This window comes from Drosophila novamexicana, unplaced genomic scaffold, assembly GCF_003285875.2.
Source record: "Drosophila novamexicana strain 15010-1031.04,08,12 unplaced genomic scaffold, DnovRS2.1 tig00000017-arrow-arrow-pilon, whole genome shotgun sequence".
NCBI classification, from domain to species: Eukaryota; Metazoa; Arthropoda; class Insecta; order Diptera; family Drosophilidae; genus Drosophila; species Drosophila novamexicana.
In genome coordinates, this window is record NW_020824767.1 from 10,623 (window position 1) to 37,358 (window position 26,736).

Genomic DNA, 26,736 nt, shown 5'->3' on the forward strand with positions numbered 1-26,736 from the left:
AACTGTAACTCCACTAAGTGATGTAAGGGATTTGATTATTCCAACTGCGAAAACCCAAAAAATTGTAACTTTTATTTTTGCTTTTTCTGTAATAAATTACAAACAAAATTAGCTCATCACTTGCAGTTCGTACATAATAATTAGCTGCAAGTAAAAACATTTTTATGACCCTTGAAAAATGATATAATTAGCAGATAACTTATTATTGAGATTTGGAAAAATAGCGATAAAATCGATAATATCGATGCATAATTAAATAACGAAACTCTAATCATGCCCTGTCAAAAGCCAGTTAACTCTAAAGACTAATATTTTGTCAAATGTTGCAAGGGATGTTCTGGATTTTTCCCCAAAACCACAATGCGGAGTCATAAATAATTGCAACGGCAGCGAACATAAAAAACGAACTCGTGACTTGCTTAAACAAGGTCGATCTAAAACCTGCCCAATGCATAAAAGTGCAAGTGACGTTATTTTATTTGCAAACGTAGACTCTATGAAGCACGGCGACCTTCAGTACGATATGATCAGAGCAAAAATGAAATTGATAAGCAGACTATTACATGAAATAAAAAATCGGATTCCAATGAGATATAGGAACTTAAAGACGCCATTTATCCCAAACATTTGGATTTAATATCTTGTATCAGAAAAGTTGCTCAGTTCTTCGAAGTTTTTTTTAAAAACACCTTCAGTCGCAACGAACCTTACAACTTTAATAAAAGAGTAAGCAAAAATATTATGGACTCATTGCAATTAAACACAAAATTATGAAACAAAAATGAAAGGAAACTTTCCCTTATACCTAAAATATTTATAGACACTAGAAGCAGGCACTAAATTAAATGAAAGTGAATCAGCAACGAATGAAGATAAATCCAGTACTTGCAATATTAATGTCCGTTTAAAATTCTAATGTTAAATTTGACTTTTAAAGATAAGTCAAATAGTGACACAGCAAATAAATGCAATCCTTCACAATTTTAAGCGTTAAATGTGTATAATTTTGATTAGCACAGTTTCAAAGCCAGAATCTGAAGATATACATTAAAAGATTCAATACCTTATATGTTATGAATTAAAAATTTTTCATATTGGTAAGATCTGATTAACTTATCATAAAATTACTATATCAAAGAAACAATCCGTCATTGCGTTACTTGGATTAGTATATTCTCTTTTAAGCTATATGCCTCCCGACATATCTAAACCGTTTTTTGCTAATTTTAATATTTATTTACTAATGCTAACTTTATATACTTGACATCACCCAATTTATAGTTTGTTAACTGATTCGTGTTCGTTCCAGCTAGTTTGTGTTCCTATCAGCTGTCTTGTTCTCGTCTCATATTAATATGTTTCTAGTAAAGGTAATGAAAAATATAAATATTTATCTATATATAAATAAAATGCTTATCATGATCAGTACAGATATACATTTTTTAATAACGTTCATTCTGCTTAACGTAATATAAAAATAATTGTATACATTAAAATATAAGATGTAATAGAGACACATCCGAATGATTAATTAACTGCAAGTGAAGTGGAGGTATACACTATGTCATACTATCACATCCTTACAGGTCTGAAAGTTAAGTAAAATAAATGTTCTTAAATATGTATATAGGCACAGCTCCTGGTGCTACTATATTAGATACGAAATATTTACTTAAAATATTGAATTATGTCCAGTAATAATTAATATGGATTCCTCGTTATATATTTATTATTAAATATATTCAAATAGATGCATCCGAAGAATTTATCAATACAACTAAAAATTCATCGACTAATAGAAGATCTTTGGAACTACTTAACGAATTTGGCTATGATAGGCTAGATTCATCGGCAAAAAATCAAAATCATTCAACGATAAATGATACATTTCAATCGCTTAATACTAACTGTCCAGATTCCACTCATGGATTCGATTCCAGTTATACTCCGGATATAACTAACCAGTCCAGCATTTTAAATAATTCAACCAATAAACAAGTTTTTACTTACACAACTGAAACTCCACTAAGTGATGTCAGGGATTTGATTATTCAAACTGCGAAAACCCAAAAAAATTGTAAGAAACATTTTTGCTTATTTTGCAATAAGTTGCAAACAAAATTCGCTCGTCACTTGCAGCTTGTTCATAAAAATGAGCCGCAAGTACAAAAATTCATATGCCTGCCGAAAAATGACAAAACTCGGAGATTACTTATTGATGAAATTAGAAAAAATGGTGATTATATCCATAATATCGATGCATCGTTAAATAATGGAACTCTAATCGTGCCCCGTCAAAAGCGAGTTAATTCTAAAAATGAAGTTGTTGATTTCATATGTTGCAAGGGATGTTCTGGATTTTTTCCCAAAAGCACAATACGAAGTCATATTAATAATTGCAAAGGCAGCGATCATAAGAAAGGAACTCGTGACTTGCTTAAACAAGGTCGCTCCAAAACCGGCTTTATGCATAAAAGTGCAAACGACGTTGTGCGCACAAAAATAATGCCTGTTTTAAATGATGATCCAATTTCTCGGAATCTGATATATGATGAATTGATTGTTTTATTCGCAAACGCAGAATCTATGAAGCACGGCGAACTTCAGTACGATATGATCAGAGCAAACATGAGATTGCTAAGCAGACTATTATGTGAAATAAAAAAATCTGAACCCAATGAGATACAGGAACTTAAAGACGCCATTAATCCCAAACATTTGGATTTAATGATATCTTGTATCAGAAAAGTGGCTCAGTGGGACTCTTCTTTGTTGTTTTTTAAAACACCTTCAGTCGCAACGAACCTTACAACTTTAATTAAAAAGTGCGCAAAAATATTATGGACTCATTGCATAAAAACACAAAATCATGAAAAAAAAAAAATAATTAAAGATTTTCTTGTTCTATGGGAAACCGAAATCCCTCTTTTTATAAACAAAAAAGCTATAGAAGATCAGTCAAAGAAAAAGAGAGCTCTACCAACTATCTTACCATGTAAAGAAGACATCAAAAAACTTTTTGATTATGTGATAAAAAAGTCTGAAAATTCTCTTAGTGTGCTGAAAATTAAGTTTGATTTTTTGTCATGGACATCGTTAATACAAAGCACACTAATTGGCCTTCAAATTTTTAACCGCCGTAGAGCTGGTGAAATTGAAAGACTAACAATTGAGAACTATCTAACAGGCCACGCCATCGATGAAAATGTGGATAAAGAAAACTTCGACCGTCTCACGAAAGAAACTAGAGAAATTGCTCAAAAATACACAAGGTTGACTATCCGTGGAAAACTAAATCGAACTGTGCCAGTGCTGCTCACACCGTTTGACAAGTATTGTATTGAAACTATTCTTAAATATCGTAAAAGAGCTGGTGTTAAGAAAAATAATGATTACATATTTAGCGTGCCTAACGCCAAGCCTTTAGCAAAGCAGTATGTACGGGCTTGCCCCATTCTAAAAAGATTTGCCCTGGAGTGTGGGGCTCGCTGCCCAGGGGCCTTAAGGGGAACGATGCTTCGAAAGCATTTAGCTACCTATACATCGATGCTTAACGTCGAAGATGTCCAAATTGATAGGCTTGCCAATTTTATGGGTCATCATAAAGATATACACAAAGAAATCTACAGAATCCCTGTAACAGTAGCGGAGATTGCCGAAGTATCCCAGATGCTTATGGCAGCTCTTGGAAATAATGTTGAGGATGAAAACACAGTAGCCCTTGATCAGTTAAAAGAAAGTGAGTAAATATATTCATCAAGGTTGTGAGTGATACTAAGTGTAGTTATTGTGTAGAATATAATATTTTAACTTATCTAATAATTACTTATCCAATAAGCCCTATTGTCAATGTTTTTACATTATACTTAAAATGTATTTTGCAGATGATCCTTTAGAGGATTCGGAATCAGATTATTCTGAACAGCGATCAGAAAGCGAATTTAATATTTCCGATGATGAAATTGTAGAAAAATCCAATGCAAAAGGAAAGCGTCCAAGTAGTGAGTATTGAATTGCAACCTACATATTTTTGTCACGTGCTTACATGCATTGCGATTAGTCTGTCCTATTTATCCTCATTCGCAAAGTGAAAAAATATATCGTGCTTATTTTGCGGGCCCATTGAAGTTAGAAACTTTGGGCTTGAAATATATACACGTATATATCCACGATAGGTAAAGTGCTACAATTATATAATGACGACCACTGGGGGCGTTGTAAATCCTAAAAATCGTTTTAAATTGCACAATCGCAAATCTTACAGAATCTTAGAGCTTGACTAACTTTTTCATGAATACTATTGATGGACTACTCTGAAGATCGATAAAAATTAGTTTGCCTACGATTGACTGGGTGCGTGGCGAATGTTTAAAATTGATATCACCTAATAAATTGTTCTGGTAGGCTGTATTAATCTGTTATTGGTCTATGATTGAGTATTGCGACGGTTGCAACCGACTGCAAAGTTTTTAATATTTTTCTATATTACTAAAACGTTATTCTTTTTCACACTAAATTGTATTAAACTCTATTATTTAACAGGATCATCATTTGGAAAAACGATAAGAAACCGGTGGTCGAATGAAGAGCGTGAAGAAATATACCAGGCTTTTGGCGACCTGTTGTCGCTTAAAGGATTGCCGTCACTTAATCAATGCAACACAGTTATAAATAATTCTACATATCTAAAATGTAGGACACCGGCGCAAGTAAAAACATGGATAGATAATCAGCGCAAGGCTAAATCAAGGAACTCCGCAAATAGATTAAATAATAAATATGTTGACCATATTTAAAATAAGTGGATTATACTTTTTCGTATATTAATATTAATTTATGTTAAAAAATTTTGGAATTAAAAAAAAATTCATTTTAAATGCATGTATTTAATAACGTCATTTATGTTAATTCACATTATTAATTTTACTTTAACCTAAAGTGATCCAAAACTACATTCAAAATAAATTTGACTCTTAATTTCAATTAAGCCAGTCTGCCACTAAATTTAAAATGTATAAATTTAATAAAATATTGCTGAGTCTTATGTGGTTTCGCGTTATATTTATTTAGTTTAGTGAGTTTTATCGAAATTCACTGTTCCCTAGTCCTCATAACCTCTATATGAGTCTCTATATTTATATAAAATCAGTATGTTTTTGGGGACAGCTATTTGACTGTTATTTACTAAATTGAAGTGTGAACTGGACCAAATCTCATCGTTCCTGTGTCCTTATAATACACGTTGCGTTTTTGTCCCTAAAACTTACCTTATATATAAAGTACATTATAACGAACAATTTTTGTGTTATATACTGAGAGTATTTCGGGAACTGAGTCCCCATAAAACACGTTACCCTAAATGGAGTTTGTTTCATTTCATTTTCATTTCGTAGAGTTGCCACATCGACCAAATGAGGATATATACATATTAGTAAAAAACATATATTATGGGAGAACTAGCGTACGAATTGTGTTTTGTTCTTTTTTAATGATCAAATGCATGCAAAATAAACCTAATCAGATTACATCATAGTTATGCAGATGTCAGCAAACGCATTTAAAATCTGTGTTCCCGAAAAATCTTCTCGCCATAAAGTGGACCAACTTTAAGATAATATAAAAATTATAGTATTTGAGGTACAGGCAAAGTGCTGGTTGGATAATGTTAAGAAAAGGTATTGTTATTTTTATTAACCCTTAGGTTTCTTCTAAGAACTAAGAATTATGAAGAATTATGAAAAGTCCCCAAAAGAGACATTCCAGTCCTAAAAATTTTAAGGTCAGTCCCCAAAAGAGCGAATTGTCCCCATAACCAACGCAGCATACAAAAAATGTCCTTATTATCGATGCTCCACATATATATATATATATATATATATATATATATGAAATTTAAATGATTGAATATGATAAAGTGCTGCTCAAGTATATTGTCCTTGCAAAACGAACGCATAAAATGCTTTATAGGGCGGAGATTAATGTATTCATTATTAAAATGAATCATTAGATTTGGCGTAAAATTGTCGACATGCGTCGTTTAAGATGTCTGCTTTGATTAGCGGGTTACAAAACATTTGCATATAAGTATTTAAGGGATGCACTTGAGAAAATATTTATAAAGGGCTACTCACCAGTTGTTCTCTATTTGTATGATTAAAATTTATTTTCTTTTAATAGATTTTTAAACAGATTGGTTGAACAAATTCATAGTAAATACGCCTTTTTCCCTTTCCTGTCGTTGCTCAATAAAACGCCAGTAAGCGGAAAAAGACAAATCGACTAGAACTTTATAGATCAAAGATAGATTATTATGCCATACAATCAACTTATGTATACTTTCATATAGACCCTGCCAAGGCACATTGCGTTGGGTTGTTAGATTAGAAAAAAAGCTTTAAATTCGTATTTGAATTGAATTAATTGAATTTGCCATGATTGATTTATGCATGGACTGGCGAGGCTGGAAAACTGTGCCAAGAGACTCTGCGCTGCCTGTTCGCAAAAAGCCGAAATATTCTGATCATCGACTGCTCAAAGCATGCCATACAAAAATAGTTTTATTTTTATAACTGTGCGCTGGTTTGTTTCTTTATTTTTTATTTTCGTTTTTGTTTTTTATGGACTTCCCCCACATACGCAGCATGACATCTGCCAAAGAGCACACAGCTGTCTTCCCATGCCGCACATATGTACATAGATTCTACATATGAATCTCACGTACTATCTATTTAGATATATATAGTCAAGGAAGTTGTAAACTACGCTCTGTGCCTATTAAATTGTGATTTGTTTCATTAGGCAGCTCTATGCCTTCGGCTCCACTGCCAAAGACAAAGGCCGCGAAAAATTGTGAAAATTGTGAAAATGTTGGGAACTTTTGTGCAGGGGGGGTAAACAAAAATGACGACATGCGAAATCCACTGAGAAACGCAACGCGTTGGCAAAAGTTTGAGAGCAAAAATTCATGTATACGATAAATAAAATAAAGATGAAAAATTATGAAAAACAGGCGGCAGCACTGAGACGAGTGGATGTTTTTATTTCTTTCATTTATTTTTTTTATTCCTTTTGGATATTTCGACGTTTTTAACGGAAAATATTTTTAGCCAAAGGCAAAGCAGAGTTGAGTGAAAATATTGGAAAGCCGAAAATTGTCTACATATATGAATGTATGAGCGTCGGCGTATGTGCACGTATATGTGGTCTATATATGTGCATATGGCAACTTGGCAACAAGCACAGCGCCCACTTCCGTAGTTCAACAGAAACACTTCCTACCAAATATCCTGACATTCATGAAGCACTTTCGGTTTACATATTTAGCGCAACGCAACAAACTGCTATTTTGATCTCCTTAACTTTATGCATTATTTTGAATATATTTTTGAATATTCCTTATTTTTTCTTCTTGAGTTTAGACAAAAAACTATAGAGCACCGATCCGCACAGGCTGACGCGTCGCGACACACTGCACCTACGCTCCAAAATTTTGAAAACTCTAGGACAGCCAAATTGTTGAAAAATTCTATTCACAAAACAAAAAAGTATAAAAAGACTAAGAAAAATAAAAATATTGAAATGCCGACACAAAACGAAACGTACTGTAAGAGATGGAAAACATTTTCGGGAACGGTGCGAGCGAGAGGCCCAAATGGACCGACCAGCGAGCGAACGGCCCGGAACTCAAGTGCACGAACGATCCACGAGCACGGCAATTCATGTTCGATGCTCAGCAGCTGGCCTCCCATGGTCTCACAGCAGCCTACCCCTATACCGACCGCGTCCCTACATGACCCCACCTCTATACATCATCTCCACCCACACACACGTTTCCGCTGCCGCTGCCGCCGCCGCCGCCGCCGCAGCTAGTGCTGCCGTCTTGTGGCATAGAAATTGTTTCTAAAAACGGACAAAATAGCTTATTAGGGAGGAGTCCCATTCCCAGCCAGAGTGCCACATCCGACGGCTGCAGTTCACGTCAAAGTTCAAGCGGCCTGCACTCGACTGATTAGTTAGCAAAAGGAAGACAGAATTCTCTTGCCGTTGTTTAGGCTAAACATGCACTGGCCACACCCAAGAGCGGCCCGTGTATCTGTCAGTTCTCAGCAAAAATAAACAACAACAGCAAAAACAGTCCAACGAACAGATCATCAGGGAAAAACAAGAAGAAAATAAACCTACAAACTGAAAAATGTTCGCCTGGAATATGAATTTTTATTCTCTAAACATTTCGTATGTTTATGTTTTCGGGCGGCGGATGATCTGGCTACTGCTGCGGGATTGCCGGGCTGCTGCCGTTACCGCTGACTCTGCTACTGCTGGTGCTCAAGTGCGCTGCTGTTGCCGCTGGAAAATCGGAAAATGCTCAGTTATACGTACTGCCAGCTTCCATTTAACTTTCTCTCACATTGTAAACATTTCACTTGACGCGTTGCTAAATTTAACATCTCGCTTCACAAAGCATACAAATAAATTTCGGAAATAAACAAATTAACACAAAGAATGATACAAAACGAACATCTTATACCTGCGGTTTCTTTTTAAGGTGGAAATTAACAAAAATCAAACGAAACCAATACAAAATTGCAGTAAGTTCTTCTGAATTTATGAATAATATTTATTGTGTATATACCATGAACCGAACCTTAAACCGAATTGGACAAGGAATAACCAAGCCTAAAGGCAAACATTTTTTTTCATTTCATCAATTAATATATTAGGTTCTTTAAAAATATTAAAGTCTCTTTCTGATTTTGTATATATATATTCTTTATCAGTATCAACAGCCGAGTTGATATAGCCATGTCCGTCTGTCCGTCTGTCGTTTCTATACTTTTCTCTCAGTTTTAAAGCTATCTTTATGAAACTTTGCAGAAGTCCCTCTTTTTGTTGCACGCAGCTCATATGTCAAAACCAGCTTGATCGGATCATATAGCAGCCATAGGAAAGATCGGTCGAAAATTAAGTTGTATGAAAATAAAAATTGTTTGTCAAGATGTCTTGACCAAATCGGCATTTATCAGTTTTACGATGCTCCTCTTATATATGCAAAATCCTATAAAGATCAGACCACTATATCATATGTCGATAGGTCGAATATTAATTTGTATGGAAAATTTTTTTTTAATTCATTCAAGATATTTTGATTAAACACGGCATTTAAAGATCTCACTATGCTCCCTTCATTTTTGCAAAATCTTATTTACATCGGACTACTATATCATATATCTGCCATAGGAACGATCGGTCGAAAACTAGGTTTTTAATTAAAAACCGTTTTTGTATATCAAGATACCTTGACCAAACTTGGCATTAACTATTTTCCCTGTGCTTCTTAGATACGGGCAAAGCACTATAAGCATTATGAAAAGGTTCGGTCTGCAAGGGTATTAGATCTTCGGCGTGCCGAAGATAGCCTTCTTTCTCGTTTTTTTTTCGATTTATATGGTAGCTTAAAGTGTGTAAATGCCAAAGCCCAGAACTTTGCCTAAAAAAAATAATTTTTTTTTTAAATTTTAGAAAGAAGGTATCATAAAATGTAATAATTTTTGATCTGTATATACTTACAAAATGAGAGCTAAACTAACAGAGTGTAGGCATTAACAGCTTCAAGACGTGATAAAAAGTGGATTCGAAATCGATTTTTTGATATAAACTTGAGCTTGAGCGACGTTTGTAAAGTATTTCATACTTTTTAGTCTCTGAGCTGAACAAGCAGACAGACAGATATGACTAGGTAGGAAAATAAAAAATCCATGGGGATCGCATCTGTTGCCTTCTGACTAATGCATATACACACAACTGTTACACCCTTTCTACACATTATCAATAGACTCAGGCTTAAAAGTATTTTAATGTTTATTTGACTATAAATAATTTGAGTGGTTTATAGTTTTATTGAAAACTGCATCAAAAATGTAAAGAATCAAAGACCTAAGCCAGCTTCCGGAACCAAAACTTAAGACCGACACATTTGCTGTCATATATATATAAAGCTATTTTAATTTTGAAATATAAATCAAATTTTTTAACCTCACTGATATTGTTTTCGAATTGAATATAAAGTATATATTTGTAAAACTATGTGCCTTACATCCAGTTGTGATCATATATATGAGCTTTAATAGCTGTACTTTTTTATTGTATTTGTTTTTGGCCAATTTGCTTAAATCAATATGGACGAATTGAAGGCAGACGTGCAAGAGATATCCGAAACATCCAAAGATAACGAGCTCAGTATCAAACAGAAGAAAGATGTCATCGAAAATATTTGCCAGCGACTCAAAGTGGTCGCGGTCGATGTGGATAAGGTACTCAGAGCTAAGGAGCTGTTGTCTTCCTTGCAGCGCCGCAAGGCATTCATAGATCTGATCGGCCAGGATGATGATGGCAGTCTTCATAAGAATCCCGAGGACTTGAAGCGGCTGACATCAATTCACAGCCTGAAAATAATGTCTTATGTGCCGGGCGTCGATAGCTTTAGCGACGATTTGCAAATGTACGAGAGCATCAGCGAGGATATATGCCAAATGCCCTTTGATGAAGAGCGTTGGGGTAATTTTTTTGCTGGCTACCAGATACTCAACGTACCGGAAACCCTCAATACAAATGAGAACGGCAAGTGCATTGAGCTGGGTTGCGGGAAATGCGATGAGAATCTGTATATGTATTTGCGTGAGTATATTGGATAGTGCGCCACAGCTAAGGATTACAAAATTTCATTATATGACTTAGATTCCGGCATACGCTGTTTTTTAATCGATCTTTTTCGTGGACCGCTACGGGAAAATCAGGATATAATTGTGCAGCTGCGCGAAGCCGAGATAGCTGTCTCGAAGGAGTTTGGTTTTCCTGTTACCTCCACCATTATAGCCAAGTTGTCGCCGCGTCAACAATACACTGGCTATTTGGATATGGAGGAGTGCGATACCTACGAAATGAAAAGGGGATACAAAACTATCCTGACTGCTGATCGCAATTATTCCCTGCACAGTAGAGCGGATATGATTTATGTGAATGCCCGTTTTCTGCTCGCCGATGTTCGTCAGTTTGATATCATCCTCATTGGGGAAGATATACAGTTGATGGTGCGCACCGTACGCCAGGACCATCTCAAATGTTGCGTATGCCGTGGGGGCACGCTGAGTTCCTTTATGCCGGTGCTCTTCCCGGCACGCTGCAGTAAGTGTCGCTTATCGTACGAGGAGGTGGAAGATTTAACATTTGCCCGCGAGGTGGGTATCAATGTGGTGGTATCCTATATTGCTGGCACTGTCCAGTATATAAATAATCTGGAGAAAGTCATGGCATCGCTGCAGTGTGAAAATCTCCGACTGTACGCCCGGGTCGTGCTGAACGAGATTGAGGGCTGCGATGGTGAACTGAACTGGGTCGCTGAACGCTACGATGGCCTGCTGGTTGAGCTGGCGGAGCCAGCCATAGTGCCAGATATTATGCGTATGTGTCCTAATGCCGAATGTGTCTTGCAGCTGGCACGTAAGGCCAAAAAGCCCATCCTACTTGATACCTGGCCCATAAATGAGCAGCATCTGCGCGTTGATCCCGCCCACTACTACTATATATTCTTTTATCCGGATAAATATGTGGTCAAGTGCAATCAGTCCCGGCAGGTCTTTTACTTCAGCTTCTGGCAGAACGCTATTTTCGATCAGATTCTGCCGGTGGCTCTGGCTAAGATGCCCCACTGCGACAGTTCGCATACGGGTGCCGATGGCCTGGCACGAGCCGTTGTTACCGCCTCCTTGGAGGTGAATGCCAAAGCCATTGTTGTCTGCGGCGTGACCACGCGTATGGTGCAAAAGATTTCTCACTTTCGCCCGAAAGCGCCAATTCTATTTGTCAGTCACATGCGCTCCGCTGAGGACTATGTATCCCTGTATCATAATGTTACCATGCTCCCATTTCGCACCACCTACTTTGTCAACCATCGACGCAATGCCTTTCGCAAATCAATCCTTGCCCTTGCCTATTTGTCCTCACGCAAGATTATCGATCAAGGCGATCAAATCATATTGGTTTATAACTATTCGTCGGGGACAACATTCCCGGAAAAGTATCTTATCTATAAATTTGATAAAATTAACTTTGTGCAACACCTATCCGGGTCCCTGTTCCCACAGGATACAGAGTGTGTCTTTTGCAATGATATGGAGGGCATTTATATATATACTCATTAGCGATTAGCACAAAAGTTTATCTTGGCTATAATCATTGCATAAATTGAAGTTCCAGTGACAGAATTCAGACATTACAAACATAAATTGAATTACTTGTTACGAGAAATCATGTATTGATTCGGAATGTGTTAATCTTAAATTGTTATCTAATATGTTGTATTATAGAAATATACATGTACATACATTATAAACAGATCGATATAATACGATCACTGCAAAAATCCTCCGACGACTGTACATTTAAATAACAAGCCTAATCCTATGCCTATGAGGATAGTTGCACTTCTTTTTCTCTATATACAGGGTATATAACGTTTACGCGAATATTATCTTACTTTGGTGTGCACGTGGCAATAAGCATAAATTAGCATTTAAATTGATCGTTGCATAAAAAGCCATAACAATTGTAACAAGGTTAATATGAGCTTGAGTTCAGGGCAGCCGCTGAAGCGCACGAATTGTTATATGCTCGTAGGCAGCCTTCAGGGTGGTATAACAATAGCCAGCCATTCCATTCATTTCGGCCTGAAAATTGGGTCCACCCGTCAGATCATCGAGCAACGCCAGCTCAGCGCCCAAATGCGGCACAGCGGCACGCAGCATTCCTAGCATGGAGAGCGGTATCATGTTGTCCGCATTGAGCTGTGCGGTATTTGCTGCAATATAATAGAATATAAAATGAATGGATCGCTAATTCGATAGCTTAGTTAATTATACTCACTTGCCATGGCATGCCCATATGCCTCCGATAGCAACTCCATGCTCCGCTGTATCACAGTCAACATATCCTGGGGACTAAATTTCTCCTGCAGCTGCTTCAGGGTCTGTACGGCCTCTTCGAATTTCGTGTGTAGCAATACAGCGTTGAGGCAACTGCAAATCAGATCAAAAATAATTCAATGAAAAGCAGTTAAATGTCAGCGGCAAAGACTTGTTTTTGGCTACATATACATATAGGTACGGTCATTAAGGCACTTTGTTCGCACAATCTGATAAGTAGAAACAAAGCCACAAATTAACAAGCCCACAAATTATTTTTAACTATAGCTATCAGTTCACTAAACGTTGAAATGTAGTACACGTAGATTCAAGTTGCGAGGTTCATCTAGAACTTAGGACTTACCAATTTATACGGAATTTCGAATCTAAATTTCTAGCTATATGTGGCAGCTCATAGGTTATTACATTGTTTTTTTTTTTTCAGATTGACAATTTTCAATAAAATTTCTCTATGCATTTGTAGCCAGCTGGTTCAATTTAAATCTTGAAAAAAATTAATTATCTTTAAAATTAATATTTTTCAATACAAAAACTAATTAAGCTGACCTCGCACTTTTTAAGCAGGTAAAAAATTCCATTATACAAATAACACACAAATTGTAGGACTGAGAACCTACCCATAAGTATATATATTGCACTCAAGCATGAAAAGTAAACAGAAAATAAGCATTATTAATACATTTGTTTACCTGTCATGACCAAGCAGCTGGACCAGTTCCTCATCGTTTAACTTCTCGGCATGGTTTAAGTTCTGTCTATAAATTTCATCCTTGCGATTGTATTTGTTGGCATAGAGCACAAATAGAGTTGAGTAAATGCCCTCGGATAGCACCAATGGGTAGAGAAGCGTTATGTGCGAGATCACCTCCCTGGTGCTCTCGAGATGGCAGTAATCCTCGGGCAAGGCGGGAAACATTTTACGAACAAAACGATACATACGCCTGGATATAGATTCCCATTCGCGCATCGCCTGTTTGGCCAGAATGGACGTGGGCTTCACCTTCCAATATCCGTACGAGTAATGGAAACAATTGGCAATGCGCTCATTTAGCGCATACAGCGGATGATAACGATCCTTGAAGGCCTGCTCTAGATACAGCCGGATGCAGCTCACATCGTGTTCACTTAGGGTGGACGCCATGCCAAAGCTTGGTACCTGCTCCAGCATTGTGCTGCTTGTGGAGGTTGTCGATGTGATGGAGCAGTTACTATTGTTTCTATGCTTGGATATGTTGTTATTGTTGTTGTGTGCCACGCTGCCAAAGCTGTTGCTCAGATTACCAGGCACTGACTCTCCATTAAAGCTGCGATCCAGTAGACTTTCGTTCATACCAAAGCTAACCAAACTTCTTGTATCTATTGTAGAGTTATGTCCAATAGAAAGCAAGCTATCCGAACGTTGTAGATTGTCTAGTTTTCTGCATAACGTCTCTTGCGAGTGAATGCGACGTGGCGTCGAGCTGTTCAAGTCTAGTGCAGAAGCCTGCTTGCCAGTTACCAACGAAGCCTGAGATGTCGGGGTACTGTTTAATAAAGGCTGGGTAGCCGGCTTTGGTGGCAGCGGGAGACTAAGTAGAATGTTATTGAAATAGTTGCCCGGCTTTGAGGCATCTCGAGAACGCTGCTTGTTCATATATATGGCTATGCAGCTCCACATCTGTGCCGTGCTTAGCGTGGTTTTTGTAGGTTTCTTGAGCGTTCCACCCAAAACGCTAGCCAAGGCGTTGTTGGAGCTGGCCGTGGCACTGCAATTGGCTAAATCCGCCTCAAAGTTGTTAAACAATGCCCGCCATTTGCGATTGTGGTCCACCACCATGCGTCCAAGTGTACTTAAATGAAGCGTGAAATAAGGATACTAGGGAATTACCAACCAGTGATAGTCTTATTTACCTGGGAAATTTTGGAAAGCGTCGATTAAGCGCCAACTCTCCAGTTTGTATGCGCACCGTCTCCCAGCTACCACCGAGATGGCCAAACATTTTGTTGCCAATTAGCTCATAATTATCATCGTCTTCCTCACTAGCGCCCAACGCATTGCCAGCATCGCCGCTGGGCATATAGTATTCACCCCGGCCATTCGGTCCCTGGAGCGTTAGCTCACCCTCGTAGTAGTAATCATTTTCGAAGACAGCGACACCGCTGCCACAGAGATCGTCGGCCGCAAAATTGCCCTCAAAGTAGTCACCACGGTTTGTGATGCAACTGCCGGATCCAGAGCGTTTGTTGTCCGCAAACATGCCCATATATTTGTCACCGCTGACCAGATCCTCCAAAACGCCGTAGCCGTTGCGCGTGTTCGCCACGTACTCGCCCACATAAATGTAGCGATTATTGCGCATCATGCCGTGACCGTGAAAGAGTCCCTCGTAAAAGTTGCCCTCATAAATCTCGCTGTCGTGGGCATCGCTGCCATTAAGCTCGTAAACGCCATAACCATGAAATCGGCCGCCCTTGAAGTTACCTACGTAAACACCTGATGAGGGAATGACCATTTTGCCATAGCCTGCAAAAATTTAATGAATATTATGTTGTAATGTAATATAATTTGGATAGAGATAGACTCACCTTCGATGACGCCGTGGTGCATCTCACCGCAATAGACACTGCCATCGGGATACTCCAAATAGCAGTTGCCATGCAGCACGCCCTTGCGCCAGGTGCCACAGGCCTTAACCCTTGCATACTTTGGATGCTCACGACTATATTCGTAGGCGGTGGAACGTACACTGGGCACTGGACTGCCCAAAGGGCGCCCCAAGGCGGTCACAATACTCGACTGTAGTTGATCAAGCCAAACCTTGCGTGACTCAGTCTTCTTGGTTATCAAACCAAAACTCTTTTCTGGCGTAACGATGCTCAGTTCTAGTTCGCCCTTCGACGAAACCCACAATGCGTTCAGTGGAAACGTGTGCAGCGCATGGCTGCCTAGCTGGCACAGAAAGTCAGAGAAGAGTATAAAGCTGGGGCTGGACATGCTAATGCCAGGGTTGGTTAGTTTTAGCGGCACCAGGTTGGATGTGAGTATGACACGTCTTTGACGTTGCCTAAGGTGGGCAATGCGCGGCGTACACTCCTTGCTGCTCCAGAACTCTTTGGTATTGACGGCCAGTTCCTGGCTAATACAGCTCATGCGCGCAAACTCTGACCAGGCGACACGGTGCTCATCGTATTCGGGTTGGGTCTTCACCAGCAACTCCATGAACTGCATGAACAGCTGATAGATGCCAAACGGCTGCTGAAACAGGCGAGTTAAGTAGCTCTCCTCTCCCAGCTCCGCCAGCGGATTGTGAGTGCTTAATGGCGGTAAGCAGATGGCGACCACCGCCTCGCCAAAGCCATTCACGGAGAGAACATCGCAGTAGGCTCTCGTGTAGCTCTCAAACAGCTCGATATACTCACGATAGTAGCATATAAACAATATATCCGCCGGCTGCACATAGTCCGCACGATAGAAGCCTTCGAGAGAATGCAATGTGGCCGCCACTAGGCACACAATGCGTTCCCAGTTGAGCAGCAGTGGCGCCAGTGCAGGCAATTCCCAAATCATTAATGTCTGCACCGCCTGGCGCTGCTTGAGCAGCAGCTGCAGCTGCGATTCCAGGTGACTGAGGAAGTAGTGATATTGCCGTTGGAATTGACGGCAATTCTGGAGTGTGTATCCACCGGCACAGTGCAGCAGGCGCAACTGCCGCGGCCAAGCGGCTCCCATTTGTAAATGCAGCACTGTCTGTGCATAGGTGCTGGACTGGGATTGGGCCAATGTCTGTATTTGCCCGGCGGCATTTAACAATAACGTACGGTAATCGCCGCAGGTGGCCTCAAGTGCTGTGTGCTGCTCCGGCGTTAGCTGCTCTGCCAAGCAGATTTCCATGGGTGAACTGAGATCCTCACCAAGCTGCTCACGATTGTTGATGCCCCAGTGATAGAGACGTCCGTCCAGTGTCCGTGCCACACTGTGCTGCCTGCCGGCGGCAATACTGCATACACCCATACCATCGAGTTTTTCGAGGCGTGCAACATGCGCGCGTCGTATATGATCACCAGTGCCCAGGAGGCCACCATTGGAGGCACCAAAAGTAAAAAGTTGAGTGTGGAGCAGCGCATATCCTTGATGAAGTAAATGCCGCGTGTTAGCCGCAAAGCTGCGCTCCGAGCTGCCGCTGTGTAATGATTTCAGTGAGCCCCGTTCCTCTTGCATGTGCTCCTGCAGCTGCAGCACATCGTCAGCCAACTGATGCGGTGCCATAAGCAGTACGAAGTGCTCATCACCAGCGGCCAGGTCCAACAGCTGTTTACCCTCCTCGCAAAGGCGTATGTGACGTGGCTGCTCAGCGTTAAACACCTCGCCGCAACTGCCTAGTACATATGTGGCACCCCTGACACTGACAAAGACGACGCCCTGCTCGGAACAGCAAACGCGACGCATGCAGACGCCCTCATCGTGCAGCTCGAGGGGATCAAAGCTAAGTGTTTGCCAAGCATTCGGGCGATAGCTGCCTGCTATTAGTTGCCGTTGCACAGTTCCATTGGCGAGCACCACAAACAGCTGCCGGCTGCCTCGACAAAAATCCACGTCAACGATGTCCGTGCGCATCAGGGTCAGTTCTAAAGTATGCACACTATGCGCCACTATCAGCTTGGCAGAGTACAGTGATTGATCCGCAGTCAGCAGCAGAATCCAATTGGAATCAAATTGGACTGAATCCCCTGGCACAGCCTCGTTTCCAACGCTGCGCCTGCTACCCATGGAGCAGAGTCGTAATGCGGGCGAGCGTGTAAGTGGCGGCACGCCCTTCCATTGCAGCTGCAAAGCGTTCCCTTCGTAATAGATGATGAAGGCTTCACCATTGCAGCTGGCTGCTCCGCTGGAGCTATACATGTTTCTTCCGCTGTGATTGGTATTTGTTTTTGTTGTGAGGTTTCCTTTTGTAACACGCAATTGCTGCTACACTTATTAAGTCCTATTTACACATGGTAATTGCACTATGCCCAACTGCTCAATGTAGTCTAGGTGCACATTTTGACTATTTTTGAACTGATACTTAAGCGCGAATTGATAATTGTGGAATGAGATTAAAATGGTAGCGCTTTAAAAAACTGGCAAATTACCAATAAGTTTTTATTTGTGATGGTTTCGCGAGCAAGTGTGGCCGTAGCGTTTCAATGTTTGTAATACCAATATCAGAAATCAAACACTACCTAGCAAAATTGGGTGCAGAAGAAAAATCTTACGATGGAGTATTGCAACAACAAATAAATTGAATGTGTTTTTTGTTTGTATTGGCTATAATCTTTGTATATATATTATCGCTAGCCCCGCGAGCAACAATTTTAGTTGCAGAAACAATTTTAATACCGTGTCCATCCTTAAGCTGCAATGGTATTAATTTTTCTTACGCATTTTAAAGTAAATCGAACATGGTCACATTGGGACCGCATTAACAGCTGCGCAGCTGGCAAAAATTGTTAATTTGTTGTCTTTTTTGTTTACAGCAACGAAAATGTAGTTGATTCCCCCTTGTGCTTACCATTATAAAACTAACCTTTACAAAAATATTTTGGCACACACCAAAATCAGCTGGTGAGCATAAGAAATGCTTGAGTATACGACCTTAACTAAATCTGTTTGTAGGTCTCGTGCAAGGCCATGGACTCTGACAGTTCAGGGGGCGTAGCGCAGGCAGATGATTCTGGCCTTTTCAGCTGCAATAGTGATATAGAAGATGCAACAAATCATTCCACGACATGGCAACAACATAGAGTGCAGGAGGAGGATGAGGATCCGCCACACGAAGCACAGGAGTCGTTGTATCTGGTCTCACAAGAGCTTCGAAAGTCGCGTAGCGAAGTGGAACGTTTAAGCAAGTCGGAGCAGTGGTATAAACAAGAACTACAGTCACAAAAACACAACCGCCTCGAAACTCTAGAGCGTCTCTATGCCCAGGAGCGAAAATACATGCTGGAAAACCAGAAACTACAACAGGAATCGCAGCGCCTACAAGCAAAATGCGCCGCGCTCGAAATTTGTAGTCTGTCGGCAGAAGCTATTACAACGAGCCCAGCCACGTCAGCACCTGCTCAGCAATGCGGCACGGCGGATACTTTCGAATCGTTTGAGGCGCAACAACAGCAGGCAAGGCTAATGGATCAACGTCAGCTGACCGAAGTGCTGCGTAAGCAAAAGAAACAACTACTAGCAGACATAGAGCGCCTGAGTCTGGAGAATGATAGCAAACAGCTGCAATTGCAGCGGCAGTTGGCCGGCGTTGAGTTGGAGAACAAACACATGACGCGACAGTGCAAGCAGCTGATCGATGAACATCGACAAATGGCACACAAGCTGGAACTGAAGGCGACCACGCTACGCAGTGTCACTGCGGAGCGCGAGCAATTGCGCCAGGTCATTGCAGAGCTCAACGAAACGTTGCAAACACAGGAGCAGCTGCTTGCTCTAAAAGAGCGTGAGTTCTTGGACTTGACGCAGCACTATCAACGTAAACTGAGTAACGAGTGCAGCATTGATGCCATGCACAACTATAGGATGGCTTTTCATGACGAGATCATTGCCAAGACCAGTGAAATAGGCAGCCTAAAACACGCACTTCTCGAGCTGCAAACGGAATTGATGCTCATGTCGAAGCTGCAGGCACAGAACGAGGAACAGCAGCGGCAACTGGAGCAATTGAATTTCCAGCTGGAGGCGCAACAGTTGGAGCAGGCGCTAAAGGACGCCCAACTAACGGATCTGACAACGGAGAAAGCAGTAATCACCAGCCAGCTGCAGGATTCGCAGCAAACACTGCAAAATTTAGAACAACAGCTTAAGCAACTTCAAAAGCAATACGCGGAGACGTGCACCAAATGTGACCATACCAAACGGCAGCTGGAAGTGCAGCAGACCCAAAACGATGAGCAGCAGCAGCAGCTAAAGAAACTGCGTGAACAGCTTCAGCTTTATGTGCTGCAATTCAGTCAGCTAAATGATGCAAAGGCCAAGTTGGAGGAGAAACAGCAACAGGTTCAGACCAAACAACTTATCAGTGAGGGCACCCAAACGATGGCTGTTCAACCCGTGTTGGAGCAGCGCATTGAGACACTGGAGCAGCAGCTAATAGCAGTCAACAAGCAAAAGCAACAAACAGTTTCATTGTTACAGCAACTGCTGCAACAACAAAATGAAAAAATTAGAAATACCCATGAAATGGAGGCCGATTGGAGGCAGCTGCTCGAAGCGCTGCAGGCCACACAGCAAATGGAACAAGAAATGGAACTGCAGCTACAGCAGAAAGCTGATGAGCTGCAGCAGCTCAATAATCTCTTCGCGCAACAAAACGAGCAGCTGCAGCAGTTGCAGCTGCTAAGTCGAGCACATGAAACCCAGAACAGCAACGAACTGCATAAACTTAAACAGGCACAAGCCGCTGATGCGGCTAACGTAAACCAACTGCAGGCACAAGTCCAGGCGCTCCTAAAAGAGCGCGAATGTGCCTCTAGGAAACAACACAGCACCCTGCTGCAAGTGCTGGAAACGGAAACGGGTCGCAAACTGCACCATGTCAAGAATTGGCCGCAGCTGACGAAAATGCTGCGACAAGAACTACGCGCAGCAAAAGCTGCTACGGATTTGCCTATCCTTAAAATGAGGCTAGCCAAAATTGGTGGCAAATACGAACAAGCGCTTTCTAGAATCAAAGTAGGCAATTTCGTAATCGTATTTTCTAATATTATCAATTTTTCTAACTGCTTCCAAAGGTTTTAGAGCTAACGCTGGCCGCCGAAAGAGCTCGCTTCGAGGTTTCAGATTTAGGAAAATCAACGGTGAATTCCACACCACTGGAACCGGCGCATGAAGTTGCCAACCTGATTGATGACTACAAAAAGGTAAGCGACGAATATTTTCTATATATGTAAACTAGGAGGTAACTCGTCCCCAGGTCTGAATAGCCTTAACATACATTTTTGTTACATATAAATACATAATTAAAAGTGCTATTACCTAGCGCACGAGTATTTTATGTAGGAGGGAGGCAGAGTGTGTTTTATGTACAAATCATTGAAAAACAAAACTAGACAGCGGGTAGGCTGAGTGTTTCCAGAAAGACATAAGATTACATTTTGTATTAGAAATGGAGATCGAATGAGAACGCAAAGGGCATGAGAAGAGTTTAATTTTATTAGTGGTAACATAGCTTTTTAATATCAAACTTATAACAATTGCATACAAATCTGTAAAAGAGAGCATGTATGCATGCGTACATAGAAATATACTTTAAACATGCGTACATTCATATTCATGCATGAATTCATCCTTTTATAAACACCTACATACATACCTAAGCAAACACATACTTACACATATAAATGCCATTTCATAAAACACTAATAAGAATAATGTAACACTTCATTTACTGTCGAATTTAGAAGACTTGCAAGGCCAACTTGAATTCATGAGTATCGATGGTGACGACATTTAAGGAGGGGTATATTTTTTTTATTAATATTTGTAGCGCAGCAAAAAGTCAACTTGGTATGCATTTAATAAAAGAGTACTGTGTACATATATACAAACTGTTGCATATCTACAAACGCTTACAAACAAAGTAGATAACCTACCCACTGCTTAATTACAATAAAAATTGTTAAAATGAATGTTAATTATTTTATGTCTTAATGACGAAATTATAACCTTTGCCACTTGGACTGAGTCCATATCTTATCTTTTAAATTGTAAGAAATATTTAATAAAATATTATTTTCCGCAGCTCATTCAGCAAACTGCACAGGAGACAGGTCGTCCGCGCAACAGCTATATACTGGAGCTAATTGATCGCAGTCAACGTAGCCAGCCAAATTTGTGCCAATTAAGCGAGGGCGTAGCCGCTTGCCGTAAGGATGTGCTGGATCTCAACAAGCTGCTGGCCGATCTGGAGGTAACCTCGGCAAGGCAAGAGACCGTGCCATCATTGATGGAGGAGCTGCGCGCCGTGGCCGAAAAAGTTTGAGCCGCAAAATGTCAGTCACATCCCGTAACGTAGTCATTAGCATAATTAGCATATTTTTGTTTAGCTTCATTTTTTTTGTCGTATTACTTAATGTACTTAAATTGATTTCTATGTTTTTGTGTTATCGTCTTTCCAAAAGCAACTATATGTTCGTTAATCTAATTGTTTGAAATGTGCAACTCTTTGAATATGTCATGTAAAACAACATGAATAACCCACCTAATTGCTAAACACACTTACTAGTCCCACTGTTTTGGTTTAATTCAAAGGAGGTTTCCTTAAAACCTTTACAATTCCCATTCAATTGAATACATTCTGAAGCCATATATTATATATTAATGATCTGAAATATTAAAATGAATCGAATGTGTCAGATTTTGTATAGATATTTTAAAATTTCCAAAATTTATAACCTTTTCTAAGTCAAACCGCAATTTTGTTCGAATGTTACCCACATCATATTTAAAAAACCTCTTAAAGGAACTTGAGGAATCGTCAAATTTTATTCACTCAACGACTTAACTTTTAGTGTAATTCCAATGAGTTTTGATGTCCCGAATAATATGTTGTAAATGATAATGTGTTTTTTTGAATTATCTTTAGTTAACAAAATTAGTAAGAAATTTATTCAATCATATATATATATATATATATATATATATATATATATATATATATTTAAAATAAAAATATTTATATAGGAATAGAAAATTGATATCTGTAGATGTTTTCGAATAATGCTAAGCCACAACAGTTGGAGAGCCATAGCCGTTGACTATGTCAAGTCCAATCACATTTCCACCGTTTACAATTTAAATTTAAGCGGCGGTGGCGGCATTGTTTTATATATAAAGCTTAGTATTGTCAACGCCTGGTCCTGGACATTGGCATTGGTAGTGGCTAAGGTTGTGGCCCAGGTACCATAGTCGCAGCGGCCACTTGGGTATTGATAAATGCGTTGAAGGCTAAGCGACCGCCCAGTAGATTTGCACCCAAACGTCGCCCTTCCGTCTTTCTGGCAAGGCACAATCGTTGGCCAAATTCAATTGGCGCAATTTTTCATCGTTCCCAGTGCCTTGAAGGGGAACCGCGGATCCTTTGCTGCTGCTGCTGCAGCTGTTGTTGTCTATTGTGCCTGTTGCTGTTGTTGTTGCTCTGGCAATTGTTCTCCGCGGCGGCTCAAGGTTGTTTATTTTGAAAAATCACCAACTGCTAAGAGATGCCCGGTCCAACATCGTGGCCGTGTGGCGGCCTGGGATTTAATTCAATGCTTGGACATTTATAAATTGCATTCAATTTATACACAACACGAAAGCGTGATTTTTACATTTTTACAATCTGGTGAATAATAGATCAGCTTCGCATTATTGCCGACCGCTTGTTACTGCCCTTTGCCACAGCGGGTACTCGCACTTCTGACACTATGTCGTCCGAAAATATTATAATTTTAATACCAGTGCAGAATCACCCTTCTTTACGATTCGCATGAGCTCAAGTAACACTAATTGGGCCTTGATATCATAGCTAATTTGTCTGCAATGAGTCACTCTCTTTATCTTTCCCTACCATTCTCGTCGTCTCGTTTTTGCACTTTCTCATCTACAATCCCAATCACACTCGCACTCTAAGCCTATTTAAATAACATTTAATCCTGTATAAATAAAATTCATGAAAATCGCATAGAAATTCAATAATCAAGTTATGCTCACGGATGTTAAAAATTTAAGCACTTTGCTTTAGGGTCGGTTACTCATTAAGCTTCAAAAAGGACAGTTTTAATGAGAGGCTTTATAAAACTAATTAAGTACACTTTAACTTTTACAGGGCTCAAGTTCTGTCGTGCCTTCATTCGTTAAAGCTTACAACATTGTTTTTGACTGTTTAGGCTTTAATTTCAGCAACATTTTAACACAAAGATGGCTGCCATCGATTGGTGTTCACCAAGGGTATCAATTGCTTCGATGGAGAGTGCTTTTTGCTGTACATGTCTACACGGATTGGGAGATCGGGCATTGGTCGGGTCGCTCATTAAATTGGTTCTGGGCAAACACTAAGGCCATAAACATTTAATTCTCACCAAAGCGATTGATGCGGTTCGGAGTCGAAGGGTCGTCGGTCGTCTGGTCGCAGTGCTACTCCCAAATTGCAAATGCGACTTGTTAACCTTGAAACTAAGCGGGCAAACGGACAGACAGGCAGACAGACGGACAGAAAGCTGGCCAAGTGCCTGGCAGGAACAGCAGCCAAGACCCCAGCACAGTATGAGGCATTTAGTCAGACGTCGTCGTTGTTGTTCGTCTGCCGATCACTCGTTTGTCTAGCTGCGGCAGTTCTCCAACTCTCGCGTCTTCTGGCTGATGCAGCTCCAACCCCAGCCTAGTACACAAGTATATTGAATAATGCGTTTATGGGCAGATGAATGACACTTCATACAGGCGGTTGTCTGTTCTAGCTGGGCCCTCCTGCCTCCTTCCTTTTGCCTCCTTCCGCTTTCCGCTTTCCGCCAACCTCCTGGCACCAGCCACCAGTCACCAGCCACAAGCCACCCGTCTGTGGTGGTGGCCAAATGGCTTGAGCTGCATTTCTCATGCGTAAACTTCGGCCCCAGGCGGCGGAGCAGCGAGTGACTATTCGTCATATGTGCCTGGGCCATGTCAGTGCTGTGTTTGAAAGAAATTCGTTTAAATTGTCAATTGTCTGGGATCTGTGCCCCTCAAACTGGTTTCCAGCCACTCCTAATGAGGCGCATCAACGCGGGGCAGCACAACAAAAAAAAAAATAAATAAATAAATAAAAAAATACAAATGCAAAAAAAGTAAATAAAATAAACGAATCCAAGCCAAAACCCTTTTAGCATTCAGCTGCGACGGTGGCCACGGTGGCTGCTGTGCGTTTGCATTTAGCAGGCAAACTACATTAAATTCAACTTACCCACACACACACATTCATGCACACACACACACACAGACAGTATGCACATATAAACTGCAACTTTAGTGGCTGTGTGATTCTGTGATTCGGTTTCGGACGCTGATGCGGCTTCTTGTGCCGGGTGTTGCAATGTCATTCGCTGCATTTTATGCACTTTTTGCACTTTACGGCTAGAGGATCGTGAACTTGGCGCTGCCCATAAATAAACTTGTATCTTTGAGATACAAAAAATAGTCATAAAAAATCTGCAAATAACCCCAAACCAAAAGGCACTTGAACTTTTGAGCTTTTAGCTAAATGCGCCCATTAGGCCAGCTTGATGGCCAGAATAGACCAGCCGGGACCAGGCCAGGCCCTACCAGACCAGACCAGAAGAGACCAGAAGCAGCAGACCATCTTCATTTGGCTTAAAGTACGAGTGGTAAACACACATATGTAAAGCGGCAATATTAAATTTTATATTTAGCGCACGTTTTGAGCCTTTGCATACAATGGTTGGCACCACGGGGGAGAATGGCAGCCCGAACAAAACAGATCTCTAAAAGATGATTTGGATTACCAGATGCCAAAGGAAATCGTGATTGAAGCTTTAAATAGAACAGCGATCAAAGACGCTTAAACTAAGCTGCTGACTATTCAACCATTTAATTGCCAGATCATCGGGCGTATCAACGGATCGAAGAACAGTAAACATTAAATCTGTCAAATATTATTATTTTTATTAGTAAACAATTAACAAGTTATAGGCTTGGCCATACATTCACTTTCTTTTTACATAAATCACAATTAAAGAAGCCTTTTAGACACCCTCTCGTATTCCCCTCAGCAACTCAATCACAGAATCCAACAACAACCCAATGAACTTGCATATCATCGCTTGAGGCAAGAAACAAAAAAGATATATAAAATAACAACAACTGAAAAACACACATTTCAATCTTCTCAACGCTGCTGAAACAATTTGGCCCAATTCAATACAATCATTCCAAAGCATTTAAAGTTCAACTACACACGAAGAGGCGTCCAAAATAATTGCCTGTGAATAGAGAGATGAGAGATGAGTCGGTAGCCATTTCACTGTAGATCAGAAAAAACAATTACGTAGTCTCTACATCGTTCATTATTGCGTAATGCTCTTTCCCAGATTTGAGCCACATGGGCATGTGCTTATCTTGTGCATTGTGGCAGGCTCTAACAAGTTTAACTTTCTACTTAATGATACTTTTACTTTATTTTAAAATCGATTTTTGTCCATTCCATATAGTTTATTAATTCAATTAATAAAGAAAACCTAACAAGAATATTAATAAAAATAAAAATCAATTTAAAAATCTTTCCATCCACACACATCGTCAATGCACTCACCTTAGAAGCGATTCCTGCTCTTTTTCGTGACTCCCATTTCGGGGTTATTCGACTTTAATCGTGTTTTCAATGGAAAGCGTATTTGAGCTTCAGCTAGATGCTATTGCGTTAGCTTCTGTGCTCGTCACTTTGCTGGGATTATTTAATCAATGGGGCTCGTACACAAAAGGGCATGAGAGCAGCTCGAATGATACTAGAACGTACGCTCAACCACAGAAGCAGAGGCAGGTACATTGATCTCGCGCCACTAAAAGAAAACCGTTAAGATTCATAGATACGCATTCAAGAATTCAATGACCCAACAACATTTTCGGGCCATTGTGTTGATTACGTCAAATGGGGCTGGCGATCTGGGCGGCATTTGCTCTCGTAATGCATTAACACTGCTCAAGCCGCCCAAGTCAATGGCAAATCTCGTTACTTGAAATGCGCTCCCTGGCGCTGGTCTCTGGCTGCGCATG

General features: G+C 40.3%; 3 protein-coding genes across 3 annotated transcripts; 2 read left to right on the top strand and 1 right to left on the bottom strand.

Moving 5' to 3' along the window:
- Nucleotides 1–10,055: 10,055 nt before the first annotated feature.
- Nucleotides 10,056–12,594, top strand: LOC115770766 (pyruvate kinase-like). The gene is made up of 2 exons (XM_030716181.1): nucleotides 10,056–10,674; nucleotides 10,735–12,594. The coding sequence occupies exons 1-2, from the start codon at nucleotides 10,176–10,178 to the stop codon at nucleotides 12,195–12,197; spliced, it is 1,962 nt and encodes a 653-aa protein (XP_030572041.1). The 5' UTR covers nucleotides 10,056–10,175; the 3' UTR covers nucleotides 12,198–12,594.
- Nucleotides 12,595–12,612: 18 nt separating this feature from the next.
- Nucleotides 12,613–18,174, bottom strand: LOC115770755 (alsin homolog). The gene is made up of 5 exons (XM_030716170.1): nucleotides 15,543–18,174; nucleotides 14,868–15,480; nucleotides 13,667–14,806; nucleotides 12,919–13,070; nucleotides 12,613–12,853 (listed from the first exon to the last, which is right to left on the bottom strand). Exons 1-5 carry the CDS (start codon nucleotides 17,854–17,856, stop codon nucleotides 12,630–12,632), a joined length of 4,443 nt encoding a protein of 1,480 aa, XP_030572030.1. The 5' UTR covers nucleotides 17,857–18,174; the 3' UTR covers nucleotides 12,613–12,629.
- A 255-nt stretch (nucleotides 18,175–18,429) lies between these two features.
- Nucleotides 18,430–22,103, top strand: LOC115770773 (interaptin-like). Its single transcript, XM_030716194.1, has 4 exons — nucleotides 18,430–18,558; nucleotides 18,610–20,670; nucleotides 20,730–20,858; nucleotides 21,740–22,103. Exons 2-4 carry the CDS (start codon nucleotides 18,625–18,627, stop codon nucleotides 21,977–21,979), a joined length of 2,415 nt encoding a protein of 804 aa, XP_030572054.1. The 5' UTR covers nucleotides 18,430–18,558; nucleotides 18,610–18,624; the 3' UTR covers nucleotides 21,980–22,103.
- Nucleotides 22,104–26,736: the final 4,633 nt, after the last annotated feature.

Excerpts from the sequence above, each read along its gene's own strand:
- LOC115770766 (XM_030716181.1), top strand. The coding sequence starts at position 10,176 with ATGGACGAATTGAAGGCAGACGTGCAAGAGATATCCGAAACATCCAAA. Across the intron at positions 10,675-10,734 it reads GAATCTGTATATGTATTTGC|ATTCCGGCATACGCTGTTTT; the intron begins GTGAGTATATTG and ends TATATGACTTAG.
- LOC115770755 (XM_030716170.1), bottom strand. The coding sequence starts at position 17,856 with ATGTATAGCTCCAGCGGAGCAGCCAGCTGCAATGGTGAAGCCTTCATC. Across the intron at positions 15,481-15,542 it reads GCACCACGGCGTCATCGAAG|GCTATGGCAAAATGGTCATT; the intron begins GTGAGTCTATCT and ends AAATTTTTGCAG. Across the intron at positions 14,807-14,867 it reads CGCTTTCCAAAATTTCCCAG|TACACTTGGACGCATGGTGG; the intron begins GTAAATAAGACT and ends GCTTCATTTAAG.
- LOC115770773 (XM_030716194.1), top strand. The coding sequence starts at position 18,625 with ATGGACTCTGACAGTTCAGGGGGCGTAGCGCAGGCAGATGATTCTGGC. Across the intron at positions 20,671-20,729 it reads AAGCGCTTTCTAGAATCAAA|GTTTTAGAGCTAACGCTGGC; the intron begins GTAGGCAATTTC and ends CTGCTTCCAAAG. Across the intron at positions 20,859-21,739 it reads TGATTGATGACTACAAAAAG|CTCATTCAGCAAACTGCACA; the intron begins GTAAGCGACGAA and ends TATTTTCCGCAG.